General features: G+C 38.5%; 1 protein-coding gene across 4 annotated transcripts in view; it reads left to right on the forward strand.

The window, feature by feature from the left end:
- The window catches only part of ripk3.L (receptor interacting serine/threonine kinase 3 L homeolog), a 37552-nt gene that overhangs the window by 7137 nt on the left and 5016 nt on the right, over positions 1–25399 (forward strand). For 3 of the 4 annotated variants that reach the window (XM_018259875.2, XM_041565507.1, XM_041565502.1), the window contains exons 2-10: positions 7341–7502; positions 11916–12243; positions 13250–13395; positions 15782–15831; positions 17135–17293; positions 21290–21372; positions 22920–23043; positions 23195–23310; positions 24468–24507. In XM_018259875.2, the coding sequence (XP_018115364.1) occupies positions 7369–7502; positions 11916–12243; positions 13250–13395; positions 15782–15831; positions 17135–17293; positions 21290–21372; positions 22920–23043; positions 23195–23310; positions 24468–24507 (1180 nt within the window). In that variant the 5' untranslated portion in view covers positions 7341–7368. Of the gene's footprint in view, positions 1–767; positions 858–7340; positions 7503–11915; positions 12244–13249; positions 13396–15781; positions 15832–17134; positions 17294–21289; positions 21373–22919; positions 23044–23194; positions 23311–24467; positions 24508–25399 lie in introns of those variants that run through there. The other variant, XM_041565504.1, reaches the window with a different exon arrangement.

The raw sequence follows: 25399 nt of genomic DNA on the forward strand, positions 1-25399 counted from the left end.
ACTCTATAATAATTAGGGATGCACCGAATCCAGGATTAGGTTCGGGATTCGGCCTTTTTTAGCAGGATTCAGATTCAGCCAAATCCTTCTGCCCAGCAGAACTGAATCCAAATCCTAATTTGCATATGCAAATTAGGAGTGGGGAGGGAAATCGGGTGACTTTTCGTCACAAAACAAGGAAGTAAAATCTTTTTCCGCTTCCCACCCCTAATTTGCATATGATTCGGTATTCGGATGAACCTTTCACAAAAGGATTCGTGGGATTCGGTCGAATCCAAAATAGTGGATTCGGTGCATCCCTAATAATAATACTACTTTTATCAGCTCTCTCGGATAGTGTTTGTTTGCTTTGGGATACAATAAAGATTAGCAAAGATTAGATAACCGATACAGGCACACAAGGCATATATCTAATGCTGATCTTTAAAGAATTTAACAAAGTCCTGTCCACTATGTTTATCTTTTTGATACATCTTCTTTATATTTTATTAAAAGTTTTGCGTAACCCAAGCTACATTAGCAACAACTTACTGTGTTACAGTGCCTCGAAAAGCCATCAGTTGAAGACCTAAGGCCTAAAAACTTTCTACTCTTTAATAAAATATAAGAGAAGGAAAGATATATATATATATATATATGTACTCATTACAGCTGGCTGTGACAGACATTTGAGTCATAGCAGGAAGCAGAGGACCTGTTGCATCACTGTAATACAACTTCCCCATCTCAAAGTCTAAGGTTTCGGTGAATAATATGAAAAAAATTAACCAGCTTTTCTGCAGCATAATTGCTTTCTTGGCCTGTGGAGCTATGTGGCAAAATATCATGAAGTAACCAACAAAGGGAATACAGAAATGGTGAGGAACTGCATATATATATATATATATATATATATACATATATTCCTAGTTAAGTAATACAGTAGTTGTATGTGAAGCAGAACCTGTTCATTTGTGTTTGAAGTAGTTATACTTGTAGATTTGTGTCTGAATCTGAATATATTTTAGTCTCTGTACCTACAGGCATTTCAGCTTGTGTTTGCTATAGGGCAGTGCATTTTTATGTGGTCCACTTAATGGCAAGTACCCAAGGAAAAAGATGCTAAAATAGAAAAAAAATGTGCATTAGTATTTTCTCACATTGGTTCTGAGCCACAGGTATATTCCCATGGTGCATACCCTATTTGAAATGATGCCGATATTTATTTATTTGATAATGATGCCGATTTATTTACATGTATGAATACCTTCCAACTGTCCCATTTTTCACGGGACAGCCCCGATTTTGACAGCTCAACCCACAGTCTTGGATTGTAACTAAAATATCCTGACTTTCTCTTTGACCTCCTGCACTTGAACATCCAGAAAAAGATACAACGTTTCTAAAACTTAATTGACTTTTGGCAGAGAGCCCAGAATACATGACAGGTGCACTTAGATACATTTGTTTAAGATAGAAACAATTGTAACAATCTAAGATAAACAGGTCTTTTGGGAAACTTGCAACTTAAAGGGCAATTCACCTTCATTAGCAAAACTATAACAACACATAAAACTCACAGAAATGTGTTTAAACTTTCATAACCTGACAAATTTTGTAAAATTAACATGGTAATTAGGGGGTTTGGACACAAAAATGGGCATGGACAAAAAAATTCTTTTTGTCCCTCTTTCTATTTCCAAAATGTTGGGAGGTACTGTATGCAGGTATGTAATCTGGAATGCATGTGACCTGGGGATTTCTATGCATGGGGTATATGTCTGTAATATGGAGCTTCTAAAATACATGTAAATATTTAAAAAATCAAGGACGGTGTTGCCATCAATATGGATGTATACATCTTAGTTATAATCAAGTATAAGGTACTGTCAAATTATTAAAGAGAAAAAGCAAATATGTAGAATTTTAAGAATTGCTTGTTTAAACAAGACACTAAGGAGCAAATTCACTAAAGCGCGAAGTGGCTAACGCTAGCGCAAATTTGCCAGTGTGACGTCATTTCATTACTTCGCCGATTCACTAACGGGCGCTGGCATAAATTCGCTAGCGAAGTGGACCTACTCTAGCGCTACTTCGCACACTTACGCCAGACAAAGTTGCGCTATGGCGAAGGGACGTAACTACGCTAATTCATATAAATAACTTGCGGATTTTCATGAACGTTAACTCTTGCGCCAGACTTGCCTTCGCCAACTGAGACCAGGCAAAGAGTCTATAGGGCTTGCTGTAAAAAAAAGTTGACATTTTTTCTAAGTCCCAAAAAACGCTGGCGTCTTTTCCTTTTTTAAGGGTGATAGGCTGAAAAAGATCGTACATTTTTTTGGGGGTACCCTCCTTCCCCCCTACATTTCCTAACATATGGCACCTAAACTATACAGTGGGCACATGTATAGGGCAAAATAACAACTCTATTTTATTTTATTAAGCTTTCCCAGCTTGTGTACTGTAATGTATTTGGTGCTGCACATACGTCCATTGTACTTTAACTTGGCACTGTATGCAAATTAGGCATCGCTAGAGTAACTTCGCATTTTAGTGAATTTGCATAGCGCTGGCGAAACGACACCTGGCGAAGTGCGGCGGAGTGTGGTGAAGCTGTCGCCGGCGCAACTTCGGATCCTAGTGAATTTGCCCCTATGGGTAAGGGCACATGGAGAGATTCAGGGAGATTTAGTTGCCTGGGGGATGGCACTCGTGGCAATTCGTTTTCTGAAGTCATCCGAAGTTTCCTTCGAGCGACTTTGGAAAATGAAGCGCTGCAAGGGCTATCCCACTGGCGGTTTCTCATTATAGCCGGCGGAAAGGTAGGGGAAGGCAGATCAGAAAGATTGTCACCCAGAAGAAGAGGCGATTAGTTGCCGGGCGACTAAATCTCCCCAAATCTCCCCGTGTGCCCTTACCCTAAGGGCTCTTACAGACGCGCGTTTGAAGCTGCGCTCCCCTGCATTCCGTTTTTATGCGTTCAGCCGCAGGGGAGCGCAGGAGTAGACGCATTCAGTTTTTTTCAATGGGGCTGTACTCACACAGGCGCATGTTGGCACGGAACGCAGGTTGAGATGCAACATGTTGCATTTTTCCTGTGTTTGGCGCCTGCATGCGCCTGTCTACTCCTGCGCTCCCCTGCGGCTGAACGCATAAAAACAAAACGCAGGGGAGCGCAGCTTCAAACGCTCATCTGTAAGAGCCCAAAAGGGTATACAGAGTTTCTGGATAATAGATTCCATAATTATAAAGATAAAGTTTCAGTAATTATGTAGATTACGTTTTATTTACAGTCAGATAAATACTGTATAAGCACATGGCTCCCTATATCCAGGTAAGTTTATGGGGAATGTGCTATGTTGCTGATAAAAGCTGTGCCTGCATTGGGTTTAATCAGCATTTCTCTTTATATAGTTATAATCCGGAAAACCTCTGCTGTTCTATATTGTGTATATTCCTTCCAGCACTGAGCTTTAGATAGGAATATATTATTGGGAAACTCTTGTAAGCAGGACTCTTTGATTCTAATGTTTCATTCTATAACCCTCATTTGTTAATGGATTCTAATTGCCCTACTTGTTAGAATATTAATCTAAAGTGCTGCATAACTTGCTGGCACTATATTAATAAATGCTGATGGGTCATTTGTTGCAAAACTGCACAGCTATATTTTTGTGATTGGCCTTAGACTGAATACAACCTAATTGCTGATTGTTTGCTGTGGGATACTGAACTGGCACTAATTGCTTGTAAATCAACTTTATGGTTTCTGCATATCCTCAGATGTGTCAGTATGTGAATAGGGTTATTGTTATGGATTCCTCTCTTAATGAATGACCCACCTGCACACTTATACACTAACACAAGCACTGTTCATATATTTCAAGAGCACTAATGTATTCCTATAAACAATGGTTACATTTTTGTATGAATATTTTAACCCTTATAGCCATGGTGAAATAAAAAAAAAAAATTGCTGGATCCATATTTCAAAATCTTTGTATTGACACTGGATAAGCTTTTTCTATTGTTAAAGGGGTAGTTAACCTTTAAATTAACTTGTAGTGGGCAGAGATATTCTGAAATAATTTCCAATTGGTTTTAATTGCATGTGACCTGGGGATTTCTATGCATGGGGTATAGGTCTGTAATATGGAGCTTCTAAAATACATGTAAATATTTAAAAAATCAAGGACGGTGTTGCCATCAATATGGATGTATACATCTTAGTTATAATCAAGTATAAGGTACTGTCAAATTATTAAAGAGAAAAAGCAAATATGTAGAATTTTAAGAATTGCTTGTTTAAACAAGACACTAAGTAGCAAATTCACTAAAGCGCGTAGTGGCTAACGCTAGTGCATATTTGCCAGTGTGACATCATTTCATTACTTCGCCGATTCACTAACGGGCGCTGGCATAAATTCGCTAGCGAAGTGGACCTACTCTAGCGTTACTTCGCACACTTACGCCAGACAAAGTTGCGCTATGGCGAAGGGACGTAACTACGCTAATTCATATAAATAACTTGCGGATTTTCATGAACGTTAACTCATGCGCCAGACTTGCCTTCGCAAGTGGCAATACAACAAAAAGTGGCAATAACAATTAAGTAGTAGCCTTATGGAGGATTCGCTTTTTTAGATAGGGCCAGTTACCCCTATTTGAATGCTGGAATAAGAAGAAGGCAAATAATTTAAAACTATAAAAATAAAAAGTTGCTTAGAATCAACCATTCTGTAACATGCTAAACGTTAACAGAAAGGTAAACCACCCCTTTAAGTTTGGTGAGGAGGAATAATCGTCTGGGTCTGTTGTTCTATGGTTAAACGAACGCCTTCTAATTCCATGTACAACTACTTTATTGACATTGTATGAATCTGTATACAAGTCTTGACAATTCTAAAAGTCCTATTTTGTGGAAAGAGACAGCACTTTAGAATGGAACTGCTTTCTGACAGGCTGTTGTTTCTCCTACTCAATGTAACTGAATGGGGTCACAGTGGGACCTGGATTTTTACTATTGAGTGCTGTTCTTAGATCTACCAGGGAGCTGTTATTTGGTTACATTCTCATTGTTCTGCTGATGGGCTGCTGGGGAGGGAAGGGAGGGTTGATATCACTCCAACTTGCAGTGCAGCAGTAAAAAGTGACTTAAGTTTATCAGAGCACAAGTCACGTGACTGGGGCACCTGGGAAACTGACAATATGTCTAGCCCCATGTCAGATTTCAAAATTAAATATAAAAAAAAATCAGTTTGTTCTTTTGAAAAATTGATTTCAGTGAAGAAGTCTGCTGGAGCAACACTATTAACTAATGTGTTTTGAAAAAGAACATTTTCCCATGACAGTATCCCTTTAAGCCAAATAAACAAATCGGGCCTCAAATTGGGTCTGATTGTCCATTATCAGTACCCAGTCGCACTTTCAGCTTAGCGGAAATAAATCCCACCACATAAAACATAAAGTAGTATATGCAGATGCGCTGATTCAGATCACTAGCTAATTATTACATGTATCAAAGGAGCAACTTCCTATTATTTAATCATATCATTAAATGTATCACACATCTTGCTGTTCCAGAGGAAAATCTGCCTACGCATTTGCTAACCTAGACTGCAATTAAGGCTTTTCTTTTTGATTTACGATATTTTAAGTTTTCGTAGCTTTCATAACGAAGCTTTTGAAGATTGCCTGTAGTGGCTCTGGAAAATATGACAGTTGAAGGTGATTATTACACACTATCTCACAGGTTTAGTCCTTTATCTCTTTATACTAAAAGAGAACAAAATCAGTTTAATGTGCTTTTATGTGTTTAATGGGCTATAGGTTCCTTTACAGGTCCAACTTAAATTCCTTACCTAAATAAGATGCATGTCGCAGGTCAGAACATGAACATTTAGTACACTGTATATATTTTATACTGAACTGTATTAAAATTCTATAACATATGGTGGTAAATTACTACATTCACTAAAGGGTAGATTTATCAAGGGTCGTAGTGAAATCGAGGGAATTTTCTAAGTTAAAAAATTCTAAATTGAAAGTAATTTTTGGATACTTCGACCATCGAATAGGCTACTACAACTTCAACCTTCGATTCAAAGTAAAATCGTTCGACTATTCGACCATTCGATAATCGAAGTACTGTCTCGTTAAAAAACTTTGACTTCAATACTTCGCCAACTTAAACCTGCCGAAGTGCTATGTTAGCCTATAGGGACCTTCCAGAGCATATTTCACATGACTTGGGGCAGCTGGGAAATTGACAAAATGTCTGGCCCCATGTCAGATTTCAAAATTGAATATAAAAAAATCTGTTTGCTCTTTTGAGAAATGGATTTCAGTGCAGAATTCTGCTGGAGCAGCACTATTAACTGATTCCCCATGACAGTATCCCTTTAAACAGCTGATTTACTGCACATATAAAATTGAACAAAGCAGTAGCTTCACGTTGTTTTCTTAGACTGTCAGACTGTGCATAAAGTTAAATAGATATATATATATATATATATATATATATATAGCATTTAACAATTTTGAACTACAATATTCAGTGACACACACTGACCTTCAAAAAAATGTTTGCAAAACCTTGTGCCAATTTTACATTAACCAGATTGGTGTGGCTTTGGAGCAGTGGCTCCCAAACTTTGTGGCAGTAACTGGGGCCCTTCCTGTAGACTAGGTACAGGCAGTGCCGGGCCAACCCACCCAGGCGCCCTAGGCAACCTGGCCGATCATGGCGCCGGCTGCGTTTGTGCTTGGGTGCGCATGCGCGAAAGTGCGCTCAAGCGCGCATGCACGAAAGTCCGTTTGAGCGCGCATTCGCGAAAGTACGTGCGCTCGAGTGCACATGCGCGTGGCAGTCGGGGAGCGACGGACCGGACAATGGGGTAGGCGTCAGAGCAGGTACGTGCCTGGCGCCCCCCAGCTTTGCGCCCTGGGCACGTGCCTACTCTGCCTACCCCTAGTTCCGGCCCTGGGTACAGGGGTGGGTCAACTTTATATTACATTTTAGTATGATGTAGAGAGTGATATTTTGAGACAATTTGCAATTGGTTTTCATTTTTTAATATTGTATTTGTGGGTGTTGAGTTCTTTTCATTCAGAAGCTCTCCAGTTTGCTATTTCAGCAATCTGGTTGCTATGGTCCAAATTACCCTAGCAACAATACATTAATTCAAATTAAGTAGTATTGTGCTTTTGTTTGTGGTCCACTTTCCTTTCAAGAGTGTGTTCTTCTTTAGCATGCTTTTCCTGCAGCACTGTGCCATGGGAGCATCTCTAAATAAACCATTTCTTGTTTGCAGAATATGGTTGTACTTATGAACACTGTCTTATTTATTTCTTCCCAGATGTAGCACCCAGAGGTCACCTTGAGGGATGGAGTTTTTGAAGCATATATCTGAGGAATCTCTGAAAGATTGGTTCAGGATCGGACAAGGAGGTTTCGGGATGATCTACAGAGCACGGCACACTGAATGGAATTTTGATGTAGCTGTTAAGAAACTAAAAGGGTAAATATTATTTATATAGAATCTGTGCTTCAGTTTAAGACAGCACTATACACTTGAGAAAGGAATTTTCTTTATTTCAATTTTTTTTAGCGGCTATTCTATTTATCTTAAATATTTGTATGTAATCATTTTGAGTGGCTTGCCCTCCCATTCCTACCTCTTCTCAATGGTGACCACAGGGTCCTCTAAACCACTGTATCATTAGAATACATACTGCTTTTTCATGTAACTATAGCATACTTCTATGGGTGAGGACAAAAAAAAAATAAACCCACAAAAGGGAGTGAAAAAAGAAAAGAAAAAACTACAACTAAACTGGTATTAGTATATGAACTATTATTATTATTAATAATAACATATGATGTATAAAGCTTCAATGTATCAATATGCATAGGTACACACAGAAGTGTATACATAAGACAACCAAATTTGTACACGTATTGATGATACAGAAAGTAAAGAGGGCTCTGCTCAGTAGAGGAAGAAGAGGGTATGAACCCACCATAAATTTACAGCCTGGCAGTGAACCAGGTACAAAAAAATGGGTGCAATGCGCCAGTTTTGCACGGTGCACTCTGCTTTCCTCTTTTGAAGAATTGCTGCAGACCTCTGCACTCCATTTTGGATCAGAGAGACCAGTAGTGCTGCATTTGAGAAGGAAAGGCAAGCAGAGGAACCCTTCAAGACATAGAGAAATGTTAGTAGAAATAATACATTGTAGGAGATACTGAAAAGGCAATTTAAAAGTTAAGCGAAAAACTAGGACAGAGCAGTGCCAGGATGGTCAACAGAATGAAGGGACTGAAAGTGGAATCCAGTGGATGAACTCAAAAAGGACCAACAATGTTAATATTGGAATACTGTAGCTGTATTAGAAATGTATTTTGGCTTTTGTGGATAACAGGTCATTAAAAGCATGGACTGTCCATGGACTGTTGTGGATACAAATTAGATTGTAGGGGGCCAAGCAAGTCACAATCAGAGAGATAAATAGCTGTATACTAAGCACTTGTTTTGTTTAGAAATATATGGAAGCAAAAAGATGGGATGACGGTTAAAAAGATGGAAGGGATCATAGAGGGTTTTTTTGAACCGGGTTTAGTTTTATTTCATGTCACAACAAATATGGCAGCAGTTTACATATTATCTGGCAGTATGAGCATGGAACCAGAGATCAATAGCTTTTTTTCAAGAGTGTGTACTTTTTTAGCATGCTTTTATGATACAGCAGCACTATGGCATGAGAACATCTCTAAATAAACTATTTCATGTTCGCAGAATATGGCTGTACTAATGAGCACTGTGTTTAATAGAGAGGAGAAGATTTCAATTAAGAGGGAAAACTTCAATTGATGGGTTAGGGATTTTAAAAAAAAGGGTGGCTTGGAATGTGGTGATGTTTGTAACAAATTGGATCAAGATAGCAGGTTGTAATATGTGAGGAAACTAGATGTTTTGAAACTTCCTCTACAGTCACAGGAGAAAAGGAGTAGAGAAGAGACTGATGAGTGTTGAGGGTGGGCAGTGGATAGCTAGGAGGAAGTTGCTGTTTTTCAGTGTAAATCTCTTGCAGTGTAAATGTTTGTATTGAAGTTCTCAGTAGTATCTTCAGCAAGGCCGCTTTAAGGTTCCAGTTGGCCCTGCTTAAGTTATGGTATTACTACTCACAACGTGAATAAGGTAGACACTAAAGCAAAGATATGTGCTAACCCAAAATAGATGTGAGGTCCATGTGTGCCCCTGGGCCAAAAGCCAAGGGAAAGATAACTTATCATAACAAAAACACTAAAAGAAAAGTCATTGTCACTAAAAATACCAACATTTTGTTAAAGAGATACTGTCATGGGGAAAAAAATTTTTTTCAAAATGAATCAGTTAATAGTGCTGCTCTAGCAGAATTCTTCACTGAAATCCATTTCTTATAAGAGTAAAAAATATTTTTCAAATTCAATTTTGAAATCTGACGTGGGGCTAGACATATTGTCAATTTCCCAGCTGCCCCAATTCATGTGACTTGTGCTCTGATAAACTTCAATCACTCTTTACTGCTGTACTGCAAGTTGGAGTGATATCACCCCCTCACTTTCCCCCCCCCCAGCAGCCAAACAAAATAATAATGGGAAGGTAACCATATAACAGTTTTCCAACACAAGATAACAGCTCCCTGGTAGATCTAAGAACAACACTCAATAGTAAAAACCCATGTCCCACTGAGACTCCTTCAGTTACATTGAGAAGGAAAAACAGCAGCCTGCCAGAAAGCATTTCTCTCCTAAAGTGCAGACACAAGTCACATGACCAGCAGCAGCTGGGAAATTGACAAAATGTCTAGCCCCATGTCAGATTTCAAAATTGAATATAAAAAAGAATGTTTGCTCTTTTGAGAAATGGATTTCAGTGCAGAATTCTGCTGGAGCAGCACTATTAACTGATTCATTTTGAAAAAAAAATTTTTTCCCATGACAGTATCCCTTTAAGAACATTTTTATTTTTTCAAATATAAAGTTAGAAATAGAAAATAGATATAATGTTGTGTTCATCCAGCCAATTAAAATGAGGGATCTGCTATTTCTGGGGTATGTCCATTAAAAGTTATAGCTGATGAAATACTGTATCTGATGGTGGACCCCCTGTCTTGGTTGTCCCTGAAAAAATGTCCTGATATTCCATTTATTAAGGCTATGGACACACAGGCTGTTTTCAGCAGCTTTTGTCAGCCTGAGTAATTTTGCAGGCTGAGAGAAGCAGATCTGCTCAGTGCCCCTGCTCCATTAGGAGCTTTGTCAGTGGCTGTTTGCAGCCTGCATAATTGGCTGACCTCAGCCTGTGTGTGACCACACACAGGCTGATCAGATTCAAATCAATGGAACAGGGGCACATAGCAGATCTGCTTCTCTCAGCCTGCAAAATTACTCAGGCTGACAACAGCCTCTGATCAGCCACTGACAACAGCCTGTGTGTCCATAGCCTAAGATAGTATTGATCTCAACAGTGAATAAAGTACATAGATGAGAGGGGAAGAGTAATGAGTTGATTGAATTGATAAAAGATATGCAGGTTTTTAGACTGAGTGCAGTAAAAAAAAATCTTTTGCTAAGCTGTCTGGTCTTATAGGAAAGCAGTGCGAAGTCTGGGTCTTACTGTGCCAGAGGCACTCAAAATTATAGGTCCACCTTTGGAGATCTTTGATATGAGCTTTATGCTTGAACTGAGGCTGTTAGGGTCTTATGTGTAGTGGCTTGGCAGATGCAAGCTCATTTAAGGGCAGCAATTGATGTGAGGTAGCAAAATTAGGAGATGTACGTATAACTTAATTTATAAACCACTAATAGGAAATCCGGTTGAAGTGTAAAAAGAGACAAATGAAGAGTAGAAATTATGTATCTATATTTTGCAGGTAATATTATATATGTGTGTGTGTCTAAAGATGTATTTTTTATAGCTTAAAGCAAACCGAAGATTGTTGAGATTTCCTTATTCAAGCAAAAAGTTGAACATGGCATCACCTGTCTCTCTATTCCAAACTCACAGGGGCCTTCAAAACCTCAGCCTTAGCAGTAGCCAAATTCCTGTATAATACAAAGAAACCTAATACGACTAATACAGTCTTGTCTACCAGTTTGTGCTGTTAATTGACAATATTCCTGGACTCTGGTATCTGTGCTGTTATATCTCTGAGTGGTGTCACATCTAGAAGAAAAACATCAAATTTACTTCACAACTAAGAGTTACTTGGTGAAAACTACATTTCTAGTCTTTTTGATTTTATGCTTGAGTGATGCTTATTAAGACCTAACTGTGGGCATGCGATCATACCTTTTCACTTGAAATGTTGACTCTCGGTATATTATATGAAAAAGCCAAAGACATTTGTTGGTCTAGGACATGACATTTCAGCGCCTTTATTTTTTTTTACATTTATTCAAATATTAATGTGCAGCAGGTAAACCTGGAAACATATTTGAGAGTTTTACAGAAGACCTGCAAGTTCAATTTTTGTTTTATATGTAAATTAATCATATCCTCTGAAACATCACTTATATACACTTGCATGCCACTTAAAAAATCAAATTTGAAAGAGTTGACCCACCTTCTCAGGGTAATAAATATACTTATATTTTTGCATTATTATCATGTACATGTTTGCTATTTTAATTCGGTGAATTATCTGTCTAGTATCATGATTTTATTTATCTGGTATCATTGATTTTATTTATTATCACTGGGTAATACATATGCTAACCTTTTTGTATTATCATCTTGTAGATGTCTGTTATTTTAATTGGTTAAATTAGAGCTCTGGTATAATGCATTACCTGTATCACATAGCTATAATGCCTTTGTATCCTGTTAAACTCTGGTACCTTGATCAATACAGCTGCCTGTCAATTATTTTCATTGTTTTTTGACCAGGGATGTGTCTTGGGGGCTGGCGGAACTTCTGTCTGAGGCCAAAAAGATGGCTATTGCCTCTCCAAGTCCTTATGTGATCACCATGTATGGGATTGTCAAAGAAATAGACAAAGGGAATATGTGTCGAGGTATTGTGATGGAGTACATGGAGAATGGATGTCTAGATACACTCATTTCCTGTTACAGACCCATTCCATGGGCTCTGAAATTCCGTATCATTCATCAGGTGGCACTGGGTATGAATTGGCTGCACTCCCTCCATCCGCCACTTTTACACCTGGACCTCAAAGCAAAGAATGTCCTTCTAACTACAGAGATGCATGTGAAGGTGAGTGCCATCTGTCAATAACTACATCATAACTACATGCATATTATTTTTTAGCCTTAAATCACAGGATGTACAATGCTCTTTGCAATGTCATGCAATACAATGACAATGACAATGCATATGTAATTTGTGACACTTTATAACTCAGTATTATAAATACCTCCCTTAAAGGCGAACTAAAGAAGTAGACTAGAAATGTTGTACATTATGATTTGGGCTTCTGTACCTGCCCAAGGCAACCACAGCCCTTTAGCAGGGAAGATGTGTCTCCAAAGATGCCCCAGTAGCTTCTTTTCTGCTGATGTTCTGTGCTGCTGTCACTTACTGAGCTTAGGGACCAACTCAAAATATACTGTAAATACAGAATAGAAATGTCACAATATAAGGTTGATTAGTATTTAATACTAATTATTGGTACATGTCAGCTCAGAAACCAGTGCAACAGAATTTAATAATCAGCCCTGTAGCATCAGCTTATATTACAAACAAACCTTATTTTCTGCTTGTAAATTTTCAACAACCCCTAAGCTTAGCTTCTCAACAGCTGCTCAGAGCCCACTGAGCATGTGAGTGTTGCAGCCAATTATCAAAATCAAAAATATTATCAAAATGGTGACCACCTGCACAAAGTTTGAAGTCCTGGATCATTGCTGCTATTGAAAAGTTGAAACTTTAGGCTGGTTCAGTATGTAAAATATGGTACTTTTAACCATAATCATTTCTCCTTTAAAATATGTCAAAGTTTTTTAAAATGATCATGCTATTTAGGCATTGCTATATGGCCATGTCTGTGCATATGTTTATTTAGCAAACGAAAAGGAAAAAAATTAAACCTTTTTGCATTAAACATCATAGCGACACTTCTAAAATCATGAACAAATCTTGATTCCTGGCGTAAAATATCCTTGGGTTGCACAGACCAATAAAATGTTTTTGCATTTTTGTATTTTAACTGAACAGACCAAAAGGCTGCTGTTGTATAGCAAACATATTGCTTTATGTACAGATTACAGACTTTGGACTATCCAAGTTTATTCGAGGCACCTCTACTTGTGGGTCAGAATTAGAATATGATGGAGGAACCGCAGAGTATATGCCACCTGAGGCGTTTCAGGCAAATTACAAACCAAGCACATCAACCGATATCTATAGGTAAAGTAGCTATTTTTTTCTGCACAACACAATAACACCTTGAACCGAACAATAATTTGTATATTCTTTGCATGGGGAAGTTTATGTGGACTTGGCACTAACCTGTTGTGTTTGGGGTGCAGCAGACGATATCTTAGTTACCATTCTCCAAGCAAAGGTTAAACAATACACAGAGGTGCTTTGTTCTCTGCTTGGGCACAATGATTCTCATCCTAACTGTCATCACCAATCTGGGTCTTGTTGAAAACCCTTAATAATATATCTGTTGTGGGTGTACCTATTGCATTTCAACAATATTCCAACTGCTGAAACAAAAATCAACACATGCCAAGGCAATGTTCTGCAGAGTTAAACCTGACAGCGCCATTCCTTCGGCACATAAACTAATGTGGACAGCAGCTATACTGTATAATAATGAAAACCCTGTTCACATGCATGTAAATACATCAAAAGTAGAGATGGACAGTGCTCATTCACCACACTGGCTATCTTTAAAAATTCACTTTATTCAGGATAAAATGTAGGATCACATCACAAAAGCAGTTCATGTTATTTTCACCTCCATTTACTGTACAGTATATATATTTAATGTATATGTTAAATGGTATGTGTTAAAGGCATATGTCTAAAAGGCATACAGTATGTTTTAAAGAGATATCTATATATATACTGTATATATATATATATTCATGCATATTTATATATATATATATATATATATATATATATATATATATATATATATCTCAAATAATATTACAAATATATGCAGTGAGTAGTGAGGAATGAAATTTAAAACATTCATTGTGTCAATATCATGCAGGTGTGAAAGAACATGAGAGCAATCCTAACCTTATTTTAGAACAAATATAATATATGAATAAATGCGTGAACTAAAATCACTTTCATTAAATACAATGGGAAAGTACAAACTTATAGTTTTCTATCTGTAGTTCTTAATTAATATGTCCATTAGGTGTCTCTTACTTTCAATTGCTTGTCCAAATTCCCTTTCCTAATAATCACAGAAACCCTCTCTGTCGTCTGGAACATATGTATTTGCCATTTATGAAATTAAAGGACATGTTTCGCCAAAGATGAACATTTATTTTTTTTACCCAAGGTGCAAAGATGCTCTTCAAAGCATATACCAGCAGGTCTGTGTCTTACCAACATACTACCATTCAACACTGCAAGTTGCCAAATATATTAGCAGAGCTGTTGTTTTAAAAAGTCTCTCCAGCTTTTATTACTCCTAAATGACCTAGACACATTAATCAAAGAAAATTTATTATATTCATAAACCAACTTTTGCTACTGTTCATAGTGTCCAGAAACTGTTATTTATACGGCAGCGTCCCATAATTAATTTCATCATTAATAATATTAAGTCATGCTTCAATTAATTATTAATACATCTTCTGCATTGTTTCATCCCAAACGTTTCATCCCAAACTCATATACTGTTTAACATTGCTTTATATACCTTCCATCAATCCAATGCCATCACCATTCTGTACATCTATAGTCTTAATACAATCTTGAGATATCTATACCGCACTGAAATTGCTCATATTATTCTTTATTATGATCAGTAATTGATTGCATTAATTTAAAGGAGCAATGTGGCAGAATATCATGTACGGAAACCTTAGGAAGATATGGTAAGGAAAGCAGGAAACTTCTGCAGTCTTAAGGTGACCATAAACCGATAATATCATATAAAACATACATTTTCGAAACAATAATTGGTAAGTGTATGGTGGGAGACAAGTTGAAAAATTTTATTGGGCGCCTTTGATGGCACCCGGACATCAGCCACTGTTAGTGCTGAATCATCAGATACAGGTAGAATTCTATTATTTCTACCTGTATAGCTTACGATTCAGCTCTAACACGTCTGGTTGCAGGACCGATCGTAATTGTTACATCTATGGCCACCTTCAAGACATGCATTTGCATTCAATATGATTTTCAGAGAAACACACATCCCACTGCAATCTTATTTCTTTCCACATCACGTATATACTCCATATGAGGGTGCTTATCCTCTCTTACACCAGTTGGCTGTTCCAACATATCCAAAAAGACAGTTTCTGCCTATTTTAAATATTGAGATTTAAACATGATTCGCCAGGGGCTAAAACACTTCTGTCCATATCAACACTTTATTGTGTGGTTCCCAGTCATAAGCCATGCCATGTGCTTACCAATACATTATAGACATGACAGGTTTATGCAATAAACCACTTTAATACTATATCTACATTCTGAATAGTTGAATTATACACTGATTGTTCTTCCTTGGTTTTATATCATCATGTTCCTTTTCAGTTTCTCGATTCTGTTACTCTGCTTTCATCTCCATATGTTTTCCAAATTTTAGCTTTGCCATCTTAACTACCGTGGTACTAACAGAAGAGGAGCCATATCCAAGTAGGTCGCTTTTAATAAAACATGCAATTAACACAAGACATGATTCTCTGCCTGCCTCATCATTGCATAGATTCCACGGAACCAGATCATCCAATGGAATTTAATAATTAAGAAATCCTATACTGAAATTGTGTTCTCTGTGATATTTTTATTTCAAAGCAGTGACATGTTGATTTTGGGGTTTTTTTCTAATAGAATATAATGTAAGAAAAAAATTACATATAAAACACCAAAATATGCAATTTGATAATGTATTATAGCATTATAATATCTAAAGAGAGTCTTTTTGCAGCAGTAATAGCTTTAAAGGATATGTAAACTGGACAAAACATAAAACCCATTTACAACACATTTACAATATACTGTATATTGAATATACATTTAAAGGGATACTGTCATGGGAAATGAATCAGTTAATAGTGCTGCTCCAGCAGAATTCTGTACTGAAATCCATTTCTCAAAAGAGCAAACTGATTTTTTTTATATTCAATTTTGAAATCTGATATGGGGCTAGACATTTTGTCAATTTCCCAGCTGCCCCTGGTCATGTGACTTGTGCCTGCACTTTAGGAGAGAAATGCTTTCTGGCAGGCTGCTGTTTTTCCTTCTCAATATAACTGAATGTGTCTCAGTGGGACATGGGTTTTTACTATTGAGTGCTGTTCTTAGATCTACCAGGCAGCTGTTATCTTGTGTTAGGCAGCTGTTATCTGGTTACCTTCCCATTGTTCTTTTGTTTGGCTGCTGGGGGGAAAGGGAGGGGGGTGATATCACTCCAACTTGCAGTACAGCAGTAAAGAGTGATTGAAGTTTATCAGAGCACAAGTCACATGACTTGGGGCAGCTGGGAAATTGACAATATGTCTAGCCCCATGTCAGATTTCAAAATTGAATATAAAAAAATCTGTTTGCTCTTTTGAGAAATGGATTTCAGTTCAGAATTCTGCTGGAGCAACACTATTAACTGATTCATTTTGAAAATATTTTTTTTTTTCCCATGACAGTATCCCTTTAAGATTCTTTGTATTTGACTTTCTTAATGTCTCTTCAGAGCTTCTCTCCTAATACTAACATGGCAGCCATGACAAGTCCACTCTATTTGCCAGCTGTAAACTCCTCCCTATATGTAAATTCATTAGGCATTACATATTACATTTTCATAAATAAAATAATTAATGAAAGATGCAGTGTTCAAAAACTGCAGACTACATGACACTATACAGGTATATACAGAACAATTGCATTTTAATGCTAGTAACTCTGAATAACGCTGAATGCTAACCAGATATTTACTCTTAAACAGTTTCAAATTCTACACTGATACGACAACGTGTCTGTCAAGGGGACAGGCCCTGTCTCTTATCGCTGGAGAAAGAGCATTCTGTGCCATGTCTTACAGAGGCAATTGAGTTTACCAAATGCTGCTGGCAACACATCCCATCCAAGAGACCTTCCTTTACAGGTGGGCACAGGGTTATCACAAAAGAAGAAATGTGAAAAACTGAGCCAGGCAGCTACTGCATCTAAACTTAAATGCAATTAATGATAATGAATAATTTGGTGTGTATTTTGTAACTTAAAGTTTCCAATACATGGCTCCATTCAACATACCTGAATACCTCTCAACTGCATACCCTTTGGGGTACATGTGGTATTTTGTTTGACTCCATTATAAATTAATTTGGGAGTATCAATTAATAAAATTGTATACCAGGTTTCTATTGGACCCTTTACTTTCACACTGTTTACTATTTAACCCAAGCCCCAACAGCTAATTATGTTCCCCTCTCAGTACCACTTGTGAGAGTCCATAGAGGACAATTTAAATGAAAAAGCCTTGGAGATAAAGTAATTTTATTTTACTTGAAGAAACTGCCCCTTTATGCAATATTAACACCTTTCAACCTGTGATACCAAGTACATACCCTGGAACTTGACTTTTTTGAGTTTTTGCACTAAAACTTACACATTCGAATTAGAGTTTGTAAAACGGTTATTTGTCGCTTTCTATTCTTTGCCCTGGTGGTTCCAATTTTTGAAATAATGTAGCAGAAGCCAGCTCATTAAAGACCTATAAAGAAGCATGAAAGGTTGACTGACTGCTACATTGTTTCAAGAGACAGGACCATCAGCCCAGAAAGGGACAGAAAATACTACTTTCAACTGCAATTACATATAATTATTAAAACCACTTAGAAATGGTAATGCAGTATATTGCAAAGTTGCTTACAATTACATTTTCTTTTACTAGACAAGGGTTATTTTTGAGCACCACTCTTGTTGCTTTCATTGGCTTAATTTATAATAAAAAAGTGTGAATGGGTTGGAAGATCTAGAGCTGTAGATGGGCATTCAGACATTCTATGGCAAGTGTTATGGGCAACCAACCAGTGCCGTGTGAACAACATGTTACTCAGCAACTGTAAGGGCCCGAAGGCACAGTTGGAGTGCGGACCAAGGAGGAGGCAGTTCAAGCAAACAAAGTTCAAGGTACAAGAGGGTTTGGCAATAGAATGGTCAGAGTTCAGGCAAGGGGTCAATCCAGGCAGAATAGGGTCAAAACTGTTAATCAGGCAAAGGTCGTTACACAGGAATCAATAACAATAATAGAGTCACACCCAGGAATGCACAAAGTGAAACCTATACTTGGGCACTGTTGCAGTGTTCAAGCTCCTTTAAATAGGCCTGTTTTGGCATGAAAAGCTGGACGTCATGACGTTGACGCTTGCATCTGACGCTGGTGTTCCGACGCCCGAGCCCGTTCTGACACCGGCGTCCATTCCGACGCTGGCGACCAATCGGCGGGCGAGAAGACGCAGGATCCACGTGGCGGAACAGGGTGCCGCCATCTTGGACGCCATCTTGGACCAAAGCATGGCGGTGAGTAACGGTTTCCTTTACAGTACCCCCTTCTTTATGGGGGGCCTCAGGACCACTATGACTAGGGTTGGATGGAAACTGCTTATGAAACTTTCGGATGAGAAGAGGAGCATGGACGTCAGAACTTCTCACCCAGGAGCACTCCTCAGGTCCAAACCCATTCAACTCGACCAGGTACTGCAAGACACCTCTGGAGACCCGGGAATCCAGAATTCTCTTAACTTCAAACTCCTGGTGGCCATCAACAAGAACAGGAGTGGGAGTGGGCGAAGAAGAAGTTGCCGGCTTGAGAAGGGACACATGGAATACATTTGGAATCCACATCTCCGGAGGAAGCTGCAGACGAACCAACACAGGATTTATGATTTCAATAATTGGAAAAGGGACCAAGTTTGGGAGTAGGCACTCTGAGACTAATATTTCTGGTAGATAACCAGACTTTATCGCCAAGATTATATTGAGGGGAAGAAACTCTTCTCCTATCTGCAAATTTCTTTTGAGAAAGAGAACTCTTTTCCAAGTTGGCTCTTGTGGCTTGCCAGATAGCAGACATTTGTGCGGCTTGGTCATTGGCAGCTGGAACATTCGTGAGAAGGAGATCTTGAGGGAACGCCAGAGGATTCAGACCTTAGACACCAAAGAAGGGGGATTTCTCAAAGGAAGCGTGCAGTGCATTGTTGTGGGCAAACTCAGCCCGTAGGAGGAGGTCAGCCCAATCATCCTGGCACAAAGACACATGGCAACGAAGAAATTGCTCTAATGCTTGATTAGCTCTCTCTGCAGCTCCTTTGGACTGAGGATGGTAGGTGGAAGAAAACTGAAGAGAGATGTGAAGCGCTTTGCAAAACGATCTCCAAAATGTAGAAACGAACTGGGAACCTCTGTCAGATACAATTTCAGCCAGAAATCCATGAAGGCGGAAGATGTCTTGAAAATTCCTTGGCAGAAGGCAACTTGCGAAGGGGAATGAAATGGGCCATTTTGCAGAACCTGTCGATCACCACCCAGATAGCAGTGTGCCAAAGGGAGACAAGTAAGTCCACAATGAAATCCATTACCAAATGAGTCCATGGGAATGGGTAACGGTAAGAGTAACCCCTTGGGAGGGGAATGACCAGACTTGGAGGTTGCACAAGTAGAACAAGAAGAAACAAAGTCTTTAACATCCTTACGGAGAGAAGGCCACCAAACAAGGGGAGATAAGAGTTCAGTTGTCTCTCTTATTCCAGGATGGCCAGCTTGCTTAGAATTATGGGACTGAGAAAGCATAGTGTGACGAAGTTCAGGAGGAACAAAGGGAGTATCCAAAAGGAGCAGAAGATTGTGCTGTCAACAACTGAGAGGCCATGGAGGGAAACAAAGCAGCTACAATCCTAGCGGGAGGCACAATGGGTTCAGGATCCTCGGAACAAGGGTCTTCAGGAATAAGCTTCTGAAACGTGCATCCGCTTTCTTATTTCTGGAACCAGGACGGAATATGATGACAAAGTTGAAGCGTGAGAAGAAGAGTGCCCATCTAGCTTGTCTGGGATTAAGATGTTTGAGTGTTTGGATGAAGTCAAGGTTCTTGTGGTCGGTGAAAATAGATACTGGCACAGAGGACCCTTCCAACAGATGTCTCCACTCTTCAAGAGCCAATTTGACTGCTAACAATTCACGATTTCCCACGTCATAGTTCTGCTCCGGAGACGAGAATTTTTTTTAGAAAAGAAAGTGCATGGATGCAATTTCCCATCACATGGTAATCTTTGAGACAATACAGCACCAGCCCCAACATCAGAAGCGTCAACTTCAATAAAGAAAGGCAGAAGAGAATCAGGGTGTCTGAGAATCGGAACAGACGAGAAGGATCCTTTGAGTGTCTTGAAAGCTTCCAAAGCTTGTAGAGGCCAGCATTGAGGTTTTCCCCCTTTTCAGATAAGGTACAGGATAGGAGAAATTTTAGACGAGAAACCTTTAATGAACTGACTGTAATAATTGGCAAAGCCAATAAACCTCTGTATAGCTTTGGTGCTGGTAGGGAGAGGCCAGTCTTGAATCACCAAAACTTTTGCTGGATCCATCTTGAAGCCTTGCTGGGAAATAATGTACCCTAGGAAGGGAATAGAAGAAACTTCAAAAGAGCATTTTTCAAGTTAGATTATTCCTCCTCAACCGGGAGAGGACCTCTCAAACTTGGATCTGATGTTCATCTAAATTTTTAGAGAAAATTAGAATATCGTCCAAATAAACGACTACACTTTGGCCTAACAAGTCCCTGAAGAAATCATTAACAAATTCTTGGAATTGTTAATGATTACTGTCTTGGATATGCCTGTAGCTCCAGGCACTAACCTTTATGTACTACCCTTTTTTTCCTTTAGGATGAACCCCTCCTTCTAGTGCTCTGGGCCTAACTAGAGGAGTTTGGTAAACTAAAAAGTATACAATTTAATTCCATTTGCATGGTATGAGCATTTAAATAGAAGAATAATGCAAGGTATATAGCCATCCATTTGTGTGACCATACAAGCTGCTAAACCTAAAGGCTAGCCCTGAACCTCTCATGTTCTAAAAATACATTCTATATCTTTTTCAGAATGCTGTAATAATTGGGAGAAATTTTACTTAGCACACAAAAACAAGATCATTGATTCAGTAAGACAAGTACAAGATAACATGGTAGGTATAAGCAGTGCTGGGTTAACATAGTGGCACTGGTGATACTACTGAATAAAAAATTAAAGTTATCACACCACTTCTAATATAACATGTACATGGTGTGGCTTGTTTAATTAAGTGGTGGATTTAAATATTGTGTTGGCTGGGGTGATGTACACTTGAAAAAGCGCATGCTGGCCTGAAACATGTAGGGGCAGATTTATCAAAGGCCGAATTGAATTTTTGAATGAAAAAAATTCGAATTTCAAGCTATTTTATGTGTACTTCTATTCGAATTTGAAAAAATTAAATTTTCGAATTGCTGTTTTAGCCTATGGGGAACCTCCTAGAGTCAGTTGGTGGACCTTGAAAAATCTCAGTTTTTTTGGGGAAAAAGTTTGAATCGAATTCGATCTAATGCGTTATTCCTTCGATTCGAAATCGGTCAAATACGGACCTATTCGTTTGAAAATGGACCTATTCGACCAAAAAAAAAACTTCTACTTAATTTCGGTTGGTTTTTTAGAATTCGAATTTCAACGTTTTTTCAATTCGAAATTTGACCCTTGATAAATATGCCCTGTAGTGTGGTGCATTACAAATAAATGAAATGTGCAGCATAGTCCTGCTCCTCTGCTTCCTCCATGTTTTTCAACTTCTAATATAATGGAGGATATGGTTTCTGACTAGTGATGGGTGAATAAATTTGGCAGACACGAATTTCCGTGTTTCACGGCAAGTGAATTAATTCGACGTCAAAATTGCCACGCACATAAACATTTTGTGCATTCATATTATTCAGACTGCCATTGACTTCAATGTATTTTGACCAAATAGTCGCACGTATAAAAATTGTCGCTCACGTCAAAATTATTTTGACGCCCATTGACTTCAATGTGTTTCGAAAAATTTTCACCGTTTTGTAAATTTCGTGGTAAATTAGATTCGCCCATTACAATTTCTGACATAAAATTGTGTTCAGTAGCTTATAGAAAATTAATATGTGTCTGGGAAATCTTAATTTATATAAAGCCATGCCACCAGCTGAAACCAACCACCAGCCACATGCAGCTCCTATCCTGACGTGGCAAAGACCAGAGAGTACGCACAAAACTCAGGTCTGTAGGGATCTTGAATATTCTTCAAAAAAGATGAAATGCTTAACAAATTGTCAGGAATCCAAATATGCCATAAATTTAGAAGTGTTACTATAAATGTTTTTAGAGGAAAATTAGAACACAGATGTACAACTTCTGTCTGCTTTCAAAATACCACAACTACTCATTCACTGTTTTGAGGATGCTGAGCGTTGTACTGTAATTCACACCGGATGGGCTGGAGGTTGGGCATTCTTGGCTTACAGCATCTATTTTTACTTAATCAATTCTGTACATTCTAAATTGGCATTCCTTTGGAAAGAAAATAACCACCTTGACTAATTCATTATTACTATGGGAAAATATAACAAAGTTATTTGACTTGGCCAGGCCAGTGAATTGTTGCGTGCCACACATAAGCTTGGCTATCAACTCATCACCTGTTCACTCAATGTTTTTCTCATCTTTAAGATGAAATCCACGACAGATTCTCCATCCGTTCAGAACACAACTTTGACCACCAGCACTGATATGTCAGAAGCAATCAGAAAATTCAAGACAATGCACTTCACAGAAGAGATGCCACCTGCACAAAGTAAACAAAGCCATTCTAACTTTGCATTAATGAAATATAAACATACAGTAACTCATACACACACATGTACTGTATAATAAATGTCTTCCTGAAGCATTTATTTATTCACAGATAAAATGAGACATTTTAACTTTCTACTCTACTCTCATAGTGGCACAGCCTAGAAACAACAGACCAGTGATGACAAGAGAACATCAAACTCAACATCAAACCCAATTTCAGAATTATTCTCACCCCCACTCATCCAAATTTCCAACACGGGGAACGGTAATCTGTTTTTCATTTTTCTCACTTGTCAACCTAAAGAAACATCTTTAAACCTGTTGAACTAGTCGTGCTCTAAATATCTTATGATGACTGACAGCTTCTTGTAAGAGCTGAAAAGTGACGAGTCATCACCGACTCTAATGAGAAATACAGTGCTTTGGTCTTTTTTTCTGTATATTCTTCTAAAGTTCCACTCAAGGATTTTGACCATCTTTATTTATTTAATTGTTTATTCAAAGAACACTTCATTGCATATCAAATAGAAAGGGCTGTTCTTTAAGCAAGGCATCAAATACTCATGAACAGTAAACAAAAATTGCAGTTTACCGCAAGGAATTGTGATTGTATTTACTTACTTTACTTACTTAGATTGCCTTGCTGCCTAATGTTTCTGCCCAGCTTAACCAGGGCCTAAACACAACCTATAGAGTTATAGTATGTACTCATTCAATTTAAATTATTTTCCCCATTGGAGGTGTAGACTTAACAGAACCCACAATCTGGTTGGGGTAAATAACAGTAAACCCGTCTTGTTAGCAAACTTCCGGTGCAGGCAGCCAACACATTCAAGCATATAATGAGTATCCAGCTTGCTTGTTATATGCATGTGTGTGTGACCCCCGCCAATCCTAAATCACACACATGCACTTAATGAGTGATCTAGACACATGATCATTAGACACATGTATGTTCCCCAATATTGGTCTGTTAACCTGCACCTCAGATAGGGGATACAATTTTGATGTGGTAGGTGCCCAGTAAGCCTTGTTAATTGTATTAGCTCTTTTCAGATACAACAGCTCAATTTGACTTCTAAATCATACACAACATGGCAGCTTGAGGGGCCAATGTAACTTTGAATGAGGTTTTTTTGCAATCTTGCTTTTTCTATTGATAGCTAGCATATATACAGTATAGTCACATGACTGGAGGCAGCTGGGAGATTGACAATATGTCTAGCCCCATGTCAGATTTCAAAATGAAATATAAAAAATCTGTTTGCTCTGCTCTTTTGAGAAATGGATTTCAGTACAGAATTCTGCTGGAGAAGCACTATTAACTGATGCGTTTTGAAAAAAACATGTTTTCCCATGACAGTATCCCTTTAATAACTTTGTCCCTCTGTATTTTACTGTTTGTCTCTATTATTCACTTAGGCAACAGAACAAAAATGTCATCCTTCTTTTCCCGGACCAGGTATGTTCAGCATTCAGCATTTCCACACCTGCAAATAGTTTCACTAAACTGCTGCAAAAATTTGATGGCGAAAAAGTTTGCTGCGACCAAAAAAAGTCGCTTGTGTAATAAATTATTTTGATGCCCATTGACTTTAATGCATTTGGACAAAAAAGTTGTCAAGCACATAAAAATTATTGCGCATCAAAATTATTTTGACGCCCATTGACTTTAATGCATGTGGACAAAAAAGTTGTGCACGTAAAAATTGGCAGTCGTGTAAAAATTGTCGCTCGTCAAAATTATTTTGACACTCACTGACTTCAATGCGTTTTACAAACTTTTTGCCGTTTGGCAAAATTTCCGGCAAAGTGAAACAGGACAGATTCGGCCATCAATACCCAGAAGTGCTTAAAGGAGAAATCAACCTGTGGATAAAAAACCTCTACCCCCCACCCCAGGTAGACCTCCCTCCCCCAGGCTATCTACCCCCCCCCCTGGGAAATGCCCCATACTACATACTTACCCCTAAGTGCAGGTTCTTCCAGCGAAGTTCCACGCATCCATCTTCCACGTCCTCTGTAAGCTGACTGCAAGATTGTTATTTCTGCACATGCACAGTTGGAGCAGTTTGCCAGTTTGCGCAACTGTGCATGCGTGAAATTACGCGGAAATTCTCGATCTCCCAGTCAGCTTACCGAGGACGCAGAAGATGGACGCATGGAACTTCGCTGGAAGAATCTGCGCTGAGGGGTAAGAATGGAGTATGGGGCATTTCCCTGGGGGTTAGTTAGCCTGGGGGGAGGAGGGAGGGAGGTCTACCTGGCTGGGGAGTAGGGGTTTTTTCCCCCACATGTTGATTTCTCCTTTAAAGATTGCCACTCGCAAATGCGAACTTACCAGCATGGGAAAG

Source organism: Xenopus laevis, chromosome 1L, assembly GCF_017654675.1.
Source record: "Xenopus laevis strain J_2021 chromosome 1L, Xenopus_laevis_v10.1, whole genome shotgun sequence".
Classification (NCBI taxonomy): domain Eukaryota; kingdom Metazoa; phylum Chordata; class Amphibia; order Anura; family Pipidae; genus Xenopus; species Xenopus laevis.